Source organism: Manduca sexta, chromosome 21 (assembly GCF_014839805.1).
Source record: "Manduca sexta isolate Smith_Timp_Sample1 chromosome 21, JHU_Msex_v1.0, whole genome shotgun sequence".
Taxonomy (NCBI): domain Eukaryota; kingdom Metazoa; phylum Arthropoda; class Insecta; order Lepidoptera; family Sphingidae; genus Manduca; species Manduca sexta.
In genome coordinates this window covers 14,429,409-14,445,001 of record NC_051135.1, presented here as the reverse complement: position 1 = coordinate 14,445,001, position 15,593 = coordinate 14,429,409, and the positions used below count along the sequence as shown (strand labels likewise).

Below are 15,593 nucleotides of genomic sequence, written 5' to 3'. Positions count from 1 at the left end.
TCCTATCTAAGCATTTAGCGCTTTGAAGGGTATTTTTAGAGAATTCAAATTCAAATCGTATTGTAACAAGACAGGTTATTGATACCAGTACCGATGACGCAATTAAAAGCATTTCTTCCGCATGTCAGTTTATTCCGTCTTCAAATATACTTACATAAACATATCGCTATAGCACTATCGCAATAGGTGCCTAGATTGTGTACTTGGGTCAAAAATACGTACAGGTTTAATAGAAGCCTAAATAATGTCATATCTAATGACATTCAAGTTTTACTACCAATTTCTCTTTTGTTGCAAAACAAAAATCTAATCTCAATAACAAACGGGGAAACTAACAAAGGATTAAATTATTGACTCGCTAAAACCTTAATCTCGATTTGAAGGTATCTACACTTTATTTCTAGGTACAAATATATATTTGACGAGCTTTCTGGAGGTCTCAAAAAGTTTGTGTGTTACAGATAATATTGTTATGTAGGATTTTTTTATTTATTTAGGAATAAATTTACACAGAAATATAGCTAAATATGTAGTGTCTATAATACCTAACGCTGATTACAAACTATCACTAGATAAGTTTAATACATAATATTATGCGATTTTATTAAATCAATACGGATTATAATTAATCAGAAACGTGAAGATAAAAAAATGTTTGGGTAGGAAATAATAACTTTATACGTAAAAGAAATGGTAAATACACGTAAAAAAAACTAATGAGATCAATATTTGAACTTGTTCGATGCATCCTAACCAATTACAAACGCTTCCCGTGACATAGGCCAAGGACGACCGCTTTCTTTGAACATGAAAACAATTTTATATATCACAACAGCTAGTCATGCGGCTAATAAATGTGTAAAAATAATACTTATAACGAGATAAGTTCGTCGAAAGGTGCCTACGTCTCAGCGGCACTATCGAAACGCGCCTGCGCATGTCTGGATCTGACGAGGGAGCTATTTCGGGACGCCACTGCTTCACCGTCCGTACGTTAGTCTGATCCAGCAGTCGTCAATCCTTTGTCTTTATTAAAACGTATTGCTCGTTACCTATTTTAAATCGTGCATCCTCGTTTTCATTACGTACATATGAAAGTGCGTTTTGTTTATAAAAGTATTCCAAAATGGGAAACGCGTTCAGTACTGCCACGGCGGGAGGACGCAACGCTGAAAACGTCACGAGTGAAAGTGAAACAATGAGCAACGCCGATATTGAGAAACTAGAAGAAAATCTGCAAGAACAACTTGAAGATGAAGCTCGTAAAAAGCCAAAGAAGACGAAATGGAGGAATTCAGAAGGCAGTTAAATATCAAAAGAGAACAAAGAAAAGAAATTTTATCTCGACACAGGGCCGAAAAAGAAGAATTAGAAAAGTCGTTACAAAATGAAAAAAAATCTAAAATGAAATTATATGAAAGCAATCGTAAACTACGTGAATTGTTACTTATCAATAATATTGAAATCCCAGAAAATCTTCAATCATCTAAAGAAAACTCTGATTTAACGGACGCCGTTGCTCAAATAAGCGACGAATTCGAAAAGATGAAATCTCACAATAATAAATTGAGAAGAGATTTAGCAGACGCCAACATTGCCTTACAAGGCGCATATTCAGATATTGCAGATTTGAATGCACAAAATACAGAATCTATCAAGCAGATAAATGCACTGAAGGAAGTGGTATCAGTCAGTAAAACTATGATAAATCTGCGTGAGGGACAGCTTAACGAGGTAAGGCTTTTGTTTATTAAATAATTTAAGCAGTATTTGCCAGCTGCAGAGCTTCTTTAAACCGTAAAAAACTACTAACCTATTTAGAGGTTTACCGTCGCATTTACCCTCTTCATTTATCCAAGCGGCGATCGTAAGTACCTCCCACGTGCGACTTTAACTAATGTCCTAAAATAAATTGTTATGAAATAATTCACGCATATTATGAAATTCTTGATATAACCATAATGAATTATTGGCAATAAATGTAATAATGTTGTGTTGAATTCTCGATTTGATGCATTTAAGTGTCAATCACGTGGCTACTACGGAATAATTTCTTCAATGTCATGTTATGTGCCAACGACCTGCGGGTGTGCCATAGGAGGGCATGGACCGCATTGAGCACGCTCACAAAACGCAACGTTGACGTTGGCTTTTGAATAAATGCCAAACTTACATACATTCTGTAGTACCTTATATTGATAATAATAAATATTTTTGTGATATGAACAACACAAATATTTATTCAGGCGCGCATCTCCTCTATTTTGCACTGTTTACGCTTATATTGTTACATATTAGACTTCAACATATAAACATATTATTTTCTAGAAATAAGTCACGAATAAACTTATCCATTTTATTTATTTTTAAGTAATCTGGTGGTCTTACTGATAAAAGGTCTCTTATATGTGAGAGTCCATCTGGGTAGGTACCACTGCAATGTCTATTTCTGCCGCCAAGCAGCAGTGCGTAGAGTTTCGTTTTGAAGGACATTGTAGACAGTGTAACTACTGGACATAACAAGACTTAACATCTCATGTCTTAGGATGGCGAGCGCAGTGGGATACCAAACAATACTCTGTAATTCAAGGTGTTGGATGGTGTTTCTACTGTTTATGGGCTGTCGTATCGCTTACCATCAAACGAACGGCAAGCTCGTCTCGTCATGCAAAGCAAAAATCTACCTCCGTATTTACAATACGTAAATTTAGGTAATTTTATATATAACACGTTGTTGTAATATTATAAGGATGACCTGTTATTAAATAATATCTTGAGTGCTTAATTACATCTTTCGAATACGCCGACGGTGTAATTGATAGTGTTGATTAGAATTAAGAGAAACTTATTTCATAAAATATAATTATGATAAAAAAGGAGCGCACAAAGTCATAATTATTTTATGTAATCCTACTATTGCTCATGAGTATTTACATTACCAAAATAGTACAAATACCAATAACAAAATTTAATATCATTATTATTTACAGTTAAAAAATAAGTTGAATGAAATTGAGAGAACCCTAGCTGACAGAGAAACAAATCTCTTATCTGCTGACCTGAGGCAAGAATATGAGAGACAATTACAAAATATAAGAACTCTACGTGGTCTATACGAAGAAAGAGCTAGATTGGGTGAAGTAACTAGGCAAGGGTTAGTTCGAGAATTAGATGAACAAAAACGGCTTTATCAAGAGGAAGTCAATAAGTAAGCTTATTCAAATTTATTTTTTATTATAACTACATTAGTATCCACCCGATCTTGTAAATATCATAACAATTTTTATTTGCAGGTGTAAAGGTCTTACTACAAACATAGAAGAACTCGAATCCCAAATAGAATCATTAAAAGAATCAATAGAAAATAAGAAAATGCAAATATCCACTTGTCAAGACGAAGCAAATGTGTTAAAAGCTGAAATGGCAGTCGTAAACAAGGTAACAATAACCGACTTTCTGGATTAGAAATCTTTAATGACATAAATTTAGTGTTAACATAAATGCAGCTTTCTTCGGTCCCATCATATGATAAACCTATCGCTATTTTCTCCATAATTAAATCCTATTTAACTCACTTTACTTACTCATGCAAAATATAATTAACCAATTTGACCAAGAATTCGTCATTTTTGCTAAAGTGTAAAATACACCGCTATTAAACGACATTATTTCCAATAAAGTGAGAATGACGAAATAAAAAACTCTTCATACCGAGTAGGTACTTATTTCTTAAATTTTTATTCTAGCTTTTCTCTCAAGTTCTACTAGGATACAAATCAAAACAAGATTTAGATAAATTAGTGCACAGACTTGAAGAAAACCATGGATTGCTCACCCACATGGCCGAAAGGGAAAACGGATCCGAAGCATCTTCAGCTTTGCCTAAACTTTTATTAGAATTAGTTAGTCAGGTTGACGAATGCGAAGAAAACAAATCCGAAGAAGAAAAGCCTGATAGCACAATAGAACAAGATAATACTGAGGAATCTGGTATGTATTTAGTCCGAACGTTCTTTATAGGAATAATGAATATTTCCATTAATTTATAATTTTTATTTCAGTTTCAGAATGTCATCCCTCTAAAAATACAACCGCTGAAGAAATCGTCGAAAATCTACCCAAAGTTTGGAAAGTATTAATGGAACTTCTGAGTCATCAGAACACTGCAGATGTCAATACATCGGAAAAAGTTACAACGTGCTACAAGTCTGTTGAGACGAAATCTGGTCCCGTATTAGTGCCAAGCGTTAGTCAGACTTACATCAGATTAAAGGTAAGTGTTTTACTCATCGTTATTGCATTGTTCAATAAAATTTTGAGTCACGGTCAACAAGCAATTTAGTCTAAAATAAAATCGTTCATGACCGGTATTTTGGTCTATACATAAAGAACGATAGAACTATGTGAAAGTTGGTATGGAGCCAACATGTCAGTTTGGTTTAAGGAAATACAACATCTTGCTCGCTATATTTTAGTTTGGAAAAACCAAGTTAAGTAAACAACATTTTATTTACAGGATCTTATTGTCGAAAAACTGGGCTTAATCAAGGAAGTTAACCGCATGAAGCAACTCAATGCGCATTTGGAGACAAGATTAGGAGAACAGGAACGTAGACTTTGTTTGGTAACTACAGAACTTAAAACTTGGCATGTGGTAAGTAGATTACGAAGACATCACCACCAACTGCACACACATGAAAAAATACTGAAATATGAACTGCAACAAAAAAGAAAACTATTAAATGAACTCAAAGAAGAGTTGGAATATTGTCGTGAAAAATGGGAACAAGCCCGGGAGAAAAATACACAATCGGAAAGAGACTGGAGAAAGCTTAGGGCTGAGTTTTCGAGCAGAAAGACTAAATCAGACTCGCCATCATTCAATAACTCGGCAGAAAGCGGATACAGTGACGAAAGACTTTCTGATGAATCATCAGAATCAAATGACGAGAGTGAGTATGTCGCCGAGCCACATTTGAGATGTAAGAAAAAGCTGAAAAATCTTTTGAAACAGCTATAGATTCCAGTGCTGATTTTAATTTAGTAGCTGAAAGAGAAGATCCTGCCAGTGACATGATAGATGTAGCGGATTTACCTTTAGATGCTCAAGATGGCGATGACAATCACGATCCTGGGTCTGACCTAAGTAGGAGTGAAAACCAACTTAAAAGTGAAAAAATATGTGAAGAAACAGAAGACGAACTCTGTGATATTGCAAATGATGAATCCTGCATTGATGAATCCGTAGTCGAAGACGATTGTTCCATGGATCTTTCTTCATTAAATACAGAAATAAGTACTAATGAAGGTGTCGATGCATCGAGCAGCACAACACAAATATCTTCTTCCGATGGCTCCATTATGACCGTCATCGATCCTGCAGAGATTTTAAGAAATATCAGGCTACAAAATGAAAGATTAGCAAGAAGGGACCAGAAATTGGCAAACTTAGAAAAATAGTACCGCTTTGTTGAAAAAACACAAGCAACGGCCAAATTTAGTGAACAATTAAACAGTACTCTAGATCATCTTATTAATCGTCCAACAACCAGTAAACAAACAAATAATAATGAAAATGCAAATCGTATTTAAAAGAGAAAAATCCCAATTCATTCGAAGATGACGAAACTGAGTCAGAAAATAAGACAGGCGAGGCATTTATTGAAGAAACCACACAAAATGACGTCGGTTTAGTCGAAGCATATACAAATGCAGAAGAAACATCGTCCCTAGGTGCTAATGAAGCCCCAGAAAATATTTCTAGTGTTAATTTAAAATCAACTACAAGTAACGATGGCAACTTACAAAACAAGATGACTGATATCAAAAACATATTAGAAAATGTTAAACATCAAAATGAGCGACTGGCAAAGAAAGATGAAAGACTTCAGAAATTAGAAGAGAATTGCTCGGAAGTAGTCAAAACCATAACAAATACTTTAAAACGGGCGAAGAGATAAATATAAAATTGGACGTCCTTCACAGTAATTCCCTAACACCGTGCGACAAAGAAGGTAATGAGCAATTTTTAGATGATAATAACAGTCCAAGTTCAAGCCATCGAGCATCGGAACCATCCACGTCTAACGACCACGAAGCCAGGTTTGCAGCTCGGGATCTTCGTCTTAAAGATTAGAAGAACAAACAAAATCTCTCGTAAATAAAGTCAATAAAACCACGTCAAAAGGTGTAAAGATACATTACAAGTTGGAAGAATTACACAACATTTACGGATCTGAAAACTCACGCGCCGGAACACCTTCTGATGATACTGAAGATAAAAGTAATGAATGCGACACGAATGACGAAACATGAAAGTAAACTATTTACTATAAACACTGTAAGATGAATTGTTAACGCGTATTTAATTAAAACAAGATAAGATATTTATTACGTCTTATTTTATTTCTTACACAACACACAGATCATTATAAACCGTATTCAGGTACAGATATCACCTAAGATAAAACATTGTTTATTTAGGTAGATTTGAAACTACTTTTATAATATTTACATTTTGTCATGTATTCCTCCATTAACTTCTATTAATATTCGACAGTAATTGACTTCAATCAATAACAACGAAGAAAACATTCAATTTTCATTCGCTTCTTCCATTGTATGATTTATTTTCGACACTGGACGGTGTTCTCACTTCATTTGACTTGACACTGTCGTCTAACACAGCCACCATGACTCGAGGCACTTTGTCTACATCCTTTCCTGGTGGTACTCTGTACAAGCGCCAAGCCCATATCGATAAAAGTAGCATCTCTAGCATCATAATACTATATTGAATCACTGAAATAAAAAGAGAAAATATAATTATTTCGCGCTGTCGTTTCAGAATTCTAGATATATGATATCTATAAATAGGTATGTATTTTATTATTATGATACATACTATGAACCTATCACATTTCAAAATATATTAGGTTGTCAAAGGAAAAATAATTATAAAAAAGAATAAACCATTTTAAAACGTGTGTAGAAATCGATTCTCCGACTTCTTGAAAACTGACTACCTTTAATACTGCTACACACATTTAATTAATTAAATTATAATTCAATCACTCTGTCTAATATTATAATATGGAGGGCATCAAATGAACCCACAAGCACATCTCTAGCTGTAAATAATGTTTCATCTCCATAAACAATTTTTCTTCTTGAAGTGCCTCTCTCTTACTAAAGATTGGCAGCGAGTTCCTCTCCTCATTAACCTCTCCTAGACCATGGCTAATCGGAATAGTTCTTCAATAGTTTTTATTCCCATCCCGTCCATTGTATAGCCACGACTTCCTTCTCCTTCCGACACCTTTTTCCCCTCTATTTTCAACTCATAATGGTTAGGAGCAGATGGTCCCTAACACCTATTGTGTCTTTAGATAGGACAGAAACAATACTTACTATTAACAAAAACGGAGGGATGCAAAGACGTAATACACCGTATGTTTATAAACTCCGGCAATACTTTAGCAAATCCACATTGGACCTTCACGATGATTAGCGCTAACTGCAGCACCAGAAACCTAGCTTTTGGTTTATAGCCTGCAGATTCCAGAAGGCGTACGCACATGATCATTCCCCACACGCCAGTCAGTATCGACGCTGCGACAAACGGCTGCAGGTACGCGAAATAACGGTGGTATAACATCTGGAAATTCAACACGTTTTACAGTTATGTAAAATATTATACTATTTCTTAGATCCTAAAAGTTATGGGCCATTATGATAACAACTACTTTATTTCACGAGTTTTTATATATTTTTTGTAGAAAAACATTTACATCTATCTTTTAATAAAAATAAAACAAAACCTATTCAGCAAAACGACTAGGTGTCAATGTGCTTATAGTTTATCAAAATGCTATTGAAATAATGCATTATGATATTAAAGAAAAAAGCATATATTATATTCTAATCAGTTGGTGTTTAAAACATTAGCCCATAATAAATGTACAAGTATATGGTTTAGTAACAAGTCAGAGTTTTATACAACTCACCATGTCCTCTGCCCATAGAGCCAGCAACACAACATAAATCAACGCTTGAACGATCGGCATTTGTAACACTATATATCGCACCCACATCAAATTTCGCCTGAAATAAATTTTAATATTTTTAAATTAGGTAAATATTCTATATTAAAATGCTCAGTTATAGAAAAACGCTAAAATTTTAAAATTTTAGAATACCGAACCCTATGCAATTTCATACAATTCCTATGATCATTACGTTACAAAATAAATGCAGGGGAATGATATAATATCCTAACGATAACTCTATAGCTAAAATGTCATTCATAAATACAACGCTAGCGTTAACGATAGTAAAAAAGGAACTTTGCTACGAGCCCTACAACAAGTGTAGGTCTTCCTCTTAAATAATATTCAACTCTAGTTATTTCTTTGTCTGCTATTATTGAAGCAAATTATTGGCTTGTCTATCCAATGCTCTTTCCTGTTTGTTATCATGCATGCTATTCAACTATAAGCAGGTACCTCACCAACTAATTTATTAAAATTCAGTAATAATTAAACTCGTCTGGGAGTAATAGAAGGTAGGGCGATATAAAAGCAGCTATTATTCACTTAGATAATTGTTATGGTAGAAAATTGCATGGTTTTAACAGAAAATGTGGAATTATATTTACTTAATCGTAGATATCATCTTGCCAATTACGAAATTAAAAGATTACCCAGCGTGTTGACATACAAAATAATCAATTTACTTGAAAGCTAATGGATGAAAATTAAATATTTTGCCAGTCGTTATATAATGGTTTTCTTAATACCTACCTGTACACGCTCTGGTACTTTTAAAATATTGTGTAATTATTATTCTTTTCTTAGTAACTAGCATTTACTCGCTGCTTGGTCCGAATCAAACAATTCTTAAAATATGTATTAGCCGCTGCAGAGACGATAAACATTTTTCTGAGATAAAAATATGTCACACTCTCCGGCTATAAATTAAATATCTCTAGTAAAAGTCGAATCAGAATGTTGTCTTTGAACTCCAGAATATTTTTGATTTATGTGTATTCAAATTTTTAAAGTAAATAGTAGTGTTATCATTATAATTTAATTCTACTTAAAGAATATCGTCAATTCTAGAGGTCGCATATTCCATAAGTATTCTGAAAAGAATTCACGAAAATTTGACTGAGTTGCATACATATCGCAAAGCAAGCAATCAATCAGACTTACTTCTGTAATTTGGGTCGGGGGATCACACAACACGGCCAGCAACAGCAAGGCAGCACCCTGGTCTCTAACCTTGTATCCGGGGCACGCCTGAAACAAATCACTTGAGACAATCATCATCTTTATTTCTTATTAGGTGACAAATACTTTGGGATAAAAGAGTAAAAAGTATTATGTATTTATAGTATTATTAATAATATAGCGTCCGAAAACTCCGCGGTAGCCATCTTTGGAGCATTAGGGACGGCTGCAGGCTTCCTCATACAGTAGTGTCTACATTGAATAACATAGCGGTCTACCATCTCTACCATTGCAACGGCGGTCCAAGAAGTTAAAAAAAAAATAACTTTACATTTGAAACTACATTTTTTTCCGAGACAATAGTAGGTATTAATAATATTCAGGAGAATATTTTTTGTCACGTAGCTAAAAGATAATTAAACCGAAATCTATGGTTTCTTAAAAAACTACTCACTTGAATAGCCATCGTCATCATGATTGGGATATTTAACAATCAGGATAAATGAAAAATCTATGACTAATTTGGTACTAAATAAGATTTACAAAATATAATAGACGGTAATTTTGGTGTAATATGTCATATGATACAATGGAAACTGATATTCTAAATAAGACACCCCATAAATCTGAAAAATATTTTTTATGGTAACCAATTCATAACCATAAACCCATCACCATAAAATACACAATGCTTTCGCGTTGTTTTGCAGACTTCGGTTTAATAAAAGCCAATTCAATCCTGTTATATTTTTATTAGTGGAAGTGGCGATATGATCAGAAACCTGATATATGTACCTATGTCAAACACTTCTACAATTGCGATAATGGGATAGTAAACGCACGAAACTTCACGAGATTGAATTGGAAAATAATTTTAAGTAGCGATAGGGTATTTCGTAGGTTCAAATTCCGCCGTCAACACTCGCAACTCTAACTTTTCGAAGTTATGTGTGTATTCAATATTTATTAGTGCTAGTTTTAGCGTTGACGAGAAACGTCATAAAGAAATCTACGTATTTATCTAAAATTTTCCAGAAAAATTATTAAGGTAATATGAAGTCTGCAAACCCACACTATGGTGGGTCAAGACTTAAACACTTACAGCAAAAGTTGAAGATGTCCACGCCAAACAGGACGTAGGTATATATGTCAGTAATATTTACCTGTGTGTAGTGCGGCGATAGCCTAGTTGGTTGTGGAACGGTCTGCCGAGACGAATGTCCGCAGGTTCAAATCCTAAGGGCACACACCTCTGATTTTTCTAAAAAATTATGTGTGTATTCTTTGTGAATTATCGCTTGCTTTAACGGTGAAGGAAAACATCGTGAAGAAACCTGCATACCTGAGAAGTTCTCTATAGGAATTTCGAGGGTGTGTGAAGTCTACCAATCCGCACTAGGCCAGCGTGGTGGACTAAGGCCTATTCCCTCTCAGTAGTAGAGGAGGCCCGTGCCCAGCAGTGGGCAAGTATATAATACAGGGCTGATATTATTATTATTATTATATAATATTTACCTGACGACCCGGTCAGCTCCGCCGCATTCCGACACCATCAGACAGAACAGATGATACATGGCAATCATGACAGCCTCTTGAGCTATGGCCTCAGCGATCAACCGAAATCTCGGCAAGACTATAACTAAGAAACCTGCCGCAGCCACGATCTGAAATTATAGAATTATGTCGATTTATAATTTAGCTATGACGGGACGAATGCCTTGACCTGGTTGTAAGCTGGGCGCGATTACTAACGGTGATAGTGATTTCAAATCGCAACAATAAAATGATTATGTTATTTAGCATGTGATATTATAGATTGTGATACAATATCTCATATCACACGCTTAAAGCTACTAAATCTTTTTTAGATAATGATCCGTAGGTAATGCATGAATCATTATAAAGAATAGATTTATAATATTATATACATACGTAGTTTATCATTATAATTCGTAAAAAAATGCAAAATACGGAAAAATAAATTTAATCTCATTTAAATTTAGGCGTCAATGTTATTCAAAAGAAAATATTCATGTAGTGATTATATTTATTTATCGCCGATAATGTTTTGGATAATTTGCAAACGATCCCACGGCATCGATGTATGCTTCACAAGCAATTTGGTCAAGTACGTATTCACAATGGCTGTGTTACGAAATTAATTTATTCAACGTACGACCTATCCTCCATAAGGGTGCGTTTCCAATAGTGGAATACCACCAAATGTCCTCCAAGCGAGAGTGATCGCTTAGAGAAGTAATATTATTATTTGATGCGATTTTCTAACGTACAGCACAATACTTTTTTTATAACTCCAATAGCTTTATCAATCACACCACAGATGTTATGCCGTATCTTGTTTACTCACTATAACATAATTAAGAAAAACTATTTCTGTGACGCAGAGGGAGAGGTGCCGATTGTGAACTCAGAGGCCACATATTGATCCCACAGCAACATATTATTGTTTGTTCCGCAAATATTTTGTTTTTTCGTGCCATATCTAGTAAGACTCGAAATCGAATTATGAAAAAATGATACAATTTACTTACAAAAATCAATAGTATTTAAGAAATCTACGTTTTGTATTAATTAGGTCGCGGCCGCAAAGAGCCGTATGTTCGGTCGTGTTGCAAAATATTTCGCCGAGTCCTTACGCAATAGTGACCCGCGGACCGCGGTGTCGCGCAAATCTCTTTTCAATTTAGTAAGCGACACTTCGTTTAGGTATTTAAAAGTTTGAACTATAGATTTTACTTAATTTATTTAAAGGGTTTAAGTTTGGACTAATGAAACATGAGAAAGATATTATATAAAAATTGTTTATTGTCAATTGATATTTAAATCAAAATATGTTTAAATAAGGAGCAAGAACTAGTTATAATTTTGAACAAGCAAAAACCTCACTGCTAGAAACGTAGACCACATACTAGCTTTGAATATAACATAATGTGACTTAAATTAATTCAGAATTTACTTACTATATATTTAGAATGAAGTTTAATTAGCTTATAAGATACCAAGAATCCCAACCCGTCATTCCTCTGCAACTTCCCATAAGGAAAACAAACGTTATAGAACACGTTACATTAAGATATTACATTCCGACTTTCACCAGTTTAATGTGGTTAAAGCAATTTGAACACTGCAATAAACATCGATAAAGATCATCGTGTTTGTTGTGTAATCCTATTTACACGCTTAAAACTACGTTTATACAGATAGATTACTAATTGTAACTAGGAACTAAACGTTTAAGTTATAAATATGTAAGTATATGCTTTTACAAATTTATTATAAATAAATATACTGTCAAAAATACCCTTTTAAAAATAGTTCCAATTCTGTCTAATCAACAGCACTTAAGGGTGAAAGCAACCGATTACTTTATATTACTCTACGACTCTATATTACACGTTATAATTCTGTGCAAATGACTGAGTACTTAAACTTTCAAACTGACTTACATAATCTTTGTATAGGGAAATGTAGAAACGAGTGTAACAGCTTTTCTGAGAACTGTAATGTAGGTTATACACAAGTTCCTTAGGTAGTGAAGTTAAACCGTCCGTTTTAACCATAAAATGATTTAAGACTATATTGTGAAAAACAGAGTGACCACTGAGAATTTCATACACTAGCTCAGGGCTAAGTCTACTAACGCGACGACGCTTGGATGAAAATATTATTGGGGACTTATAGGTTAAAGGCCAACAAATTTTTTTTTTCTTTATAAGTTTTTATGTCGGAGGTTGTTTAATTTTCGTTTCAATCTTTTTAAATCACTAGTACCTCCACCTCTACCTAACACATACTCATCAAGACAAATCACGCTAAACACGCTATATAATACACAATCTATAACCCCCGCGATATAAAGGTGCACCTCCCCGTTTGTTAAAAAAAAAAAATTGTGAATTTCTTCTATAAAATTTTGATTCCCTTTAATATTATAATATTATGATTATACCTCGATCACTGAAGTGGTACCTACAATTTATAGCACGTGCTCCTACATCTTAATTGATATTTCAATCTTATAATCACCAACATTTTGTAAAATATGTAGAGAAAATATTTTGTATCTTTTATATTTTTCGAACAACAAAATTGTTCGCCTTGGGAACAAAACCGACGACCTCATAGCCCACGCCCACATGTTCAATGAAAAAATAGAAATTACATACTTATATTTCAATAAAAAAATAGATATTACAATACTGCAACTTACAGGATATACAGCTAATATATGGCCACATTAGTGAAGCATTCTCGCCAATGCCGCAGCGCTGATTGTATAGAGATCACATAGAATAAGCACACCACTGTCAACACCACTGCTCCGTACGTCCATAGCCCCCAGGCGTAGTAGCCAAGGGCTGAAACAAAACACTTATTATACATACGATCTCTAGTCTCAAATCTATTTAACGCATATTGTATATCAAAGCTAATGCGTCACAGATGCTGTCCACTTGTTACCGAGCAACACTACAATGCTATGGAACTGATAGTTGCTTTCGCTACTTAGTATGTACTCAGTGTAGTGTTGCTTGGGAACAGCTGACAAGGTTTACGCGAAGTCTAATATCGTGAAAACTAATTCATATTAACAATATTAAAATTATATCTAAATGGAAATTGGTATGCGATTCGTTTATTTTATGGACGAATTGCACATAAAGCTTTTAGCAACATTTATGACACCAAATCATTTATTTAATGAAACGAAATGTGATTTGATCAATATAAAATATAAAGCAACCAGAATAAGGTTCATAAAGGAAATCTACTATTAGCTCGCTCCAGACTACCTCAGGCAATCTAGTTAAGTTTCCATTGTTAATTGAAATGCGATTAGGATCGATGCGCCACAATTCTCCACGGAATAACAAATATTTACCCTTTGTATGTTTGTTACATTTCTTAATAGGAAATTTATAAATAATTTATAACCATATAATTACTTTACCATAGTTATATCTCCTATGACGCTTTACCCTGTGCAAAGATATGTTGCAAAACAACAATAAATAGCTACATACCTATGTCAATGCATTATTAATATAACAAGTTATAATAATAATCGTATATCGTTATGCCTTATTTATTGTAGGAATACAATAAATATATTTTTGTTATATTGTGACATTAAAAATTCATAGGATATATCAGGATACTGTAATATTTTTCTCCAAAAAATTCAGTGGCAATTCACAAGTGTGGTAATAACGTAATCTTTGAAAATAAACATTGCGTGTAGAAAATAACACGGGAACTTTAAGCCTCAACAACGTGTTAAAATAAGGTCATTCGCAATAAAAATTGTGGCACAGAAAATGTAGACCTACGTATTTTTAATGATTGCTTGAGGTAATTAACTGCCGTGGGTCAGCAAGCTAAGAATAGCACCCTTTCCTGTGTCTTAGTCAGTAACAGTGTGCAACAGTGGTGAAGAGTTAATTTTTTCTAAAGGGAAATCGACTCAACAATTAGGTACTAATATGCATAAATACGGTTTGCAAATAGTTCTATATTGATAATTAAATATAAATTATAAAAGGGAAACTGAGAAATCTGTTTATATGAGCCATTCGCCACTGGTGCAAGCAGTACAGTATATAAGGTTAAAAACCATTACAGCCAGCGTGTTGATTGTTTTATGTTTCAGGATGACTTGCGCTATACAGTGGCGTATAGAAATGTTGAATTGAAAAATTCCACTTAGTTCTACGCTTATACAATTCTTTTATAGCAAAGCAAAGTTATTTATTTCAAACCAAACAAAGGCATCTTGTAAGCCTCGCAATACAATATGAACGAGTGAATTGTGGAATGTACCAAGTTATTTATAATTCTTTTAACCCTCGCAGACTCGAAAACGCTCTGTAATATTTAAGGGCGGGTGCTTGTTAAATTTTCACGCTTGGGACCCTAGGGGTCACCCCCTACTAGTGGACAGGGAGAACCCCTTTCTACACCTGTCTGGGGAATTTAAAACCTACGCACAATATAATATACATATTTTACCATATTATGTATGAAACTTATATATGATAATATATGATAGTCGCATTTTAGGCGTTTTAATCAGCGGGACTAAGCCAGCTCGACCGAGGTAAACCCACTGTCCACTTATACACCCACTTACCATAATGCAAATATTTTTTAGTTTTTTACACAAAAAAAGTTAGATATTAATTATCGTGAAGTTAGTATTAACATAATATTCTGAGAAATGTACTTAAATTCACCCTCATTCCAATCTACACTCAATTGTAATTTCCGAAATTTTATAAATATCCTTTTTGCAACTATAATAATAAACATTATTTTTTAAATTACATAGACAACAATTTATAA

At 33.9% G+C, this 15,593-nt stretch overlaps 2 protein-coding genes across 2 annotated transcripts; one reads left to right on the top strand and one right to left on the bottom strand.

The window, feature by feature from the left end:
* Window positions 1-1,023: 1,023 nt before the first annotated feature.
* On the top strand, window positions 1,024-6,393 carry LOC115443551 (paramyosin). The gene is given in 11 exon segments (XM_037440864.1): window positions 1,024-1,262; window positions 1,265-1,734; window positions 2,991-3,208; window positions 3,294-3,438; window positions 3,747-3,990; window positions 4,062-4,273; window positions 4,517-4,994; window positions 4,997-5,584; window positions 5,650-5,940; window positions 5,943-6,125; window positions 6,128-6,393. Coding segments are annotated over 11 exon segments (3,153 nt in total). The 5' UTR covers window positions 1,024-1,126; the 3' UTR covers window positions 6,316-6,393.
* On the bottom strand, window positions 6,385-13,477 carry LOC119189984 (organic solute transporter subunit alpha-like). Its single transcript, XM_037440863.1, has 6 exons — window positions 13,462-13,477; window positions 10,746-10,894; window positions 9,213-9,299; window positions 8,007-8,103; window positions 7,411-7,657; window positions 6,385-6,801 (listed from the first exon to the last, which is right to left on the bottom strand). Exons 2-6 carry the CDS (start codon window positions 10,811-10,813, stop codon window positions 6,602-6,604), a joined length of 699 nt encoding a protein of 232 aa, XP_037296760.1. The 5' UTR covers window positions 10,814-10,894; window positions 13,462-13,477; the 3' UTR covers window positions 6,385-6,601.
* Between the last annotated feature and the right edge of the window lie 2,116 nt (window positions 13,478-15,593).

Bases quoted from the DNA above. Each gene is read 5' to 3' on its own strand.
- LOC119189984 (XM_037440863.1), bottom strand. From the start codon at position 10,813: ATGATTGCCATGTATCATCTGTTCTGTCTGATGGTGTCGGAATGCGGC. The intron at 8,104-9,212 runs GTAAGTCTGATT...AATTTATTTCAG, and splicing joins CCCCGACCCAAATTACAGAA to GCGAAATTTGATGTGGGTGC. The intron at 6,802-7,410 runs GTAAGTATTGTT...TTTTTATTTCAG, and splicing joins TCCCTCCGTTTTTGTTAATA to TGATTCAATATAGTATTATG.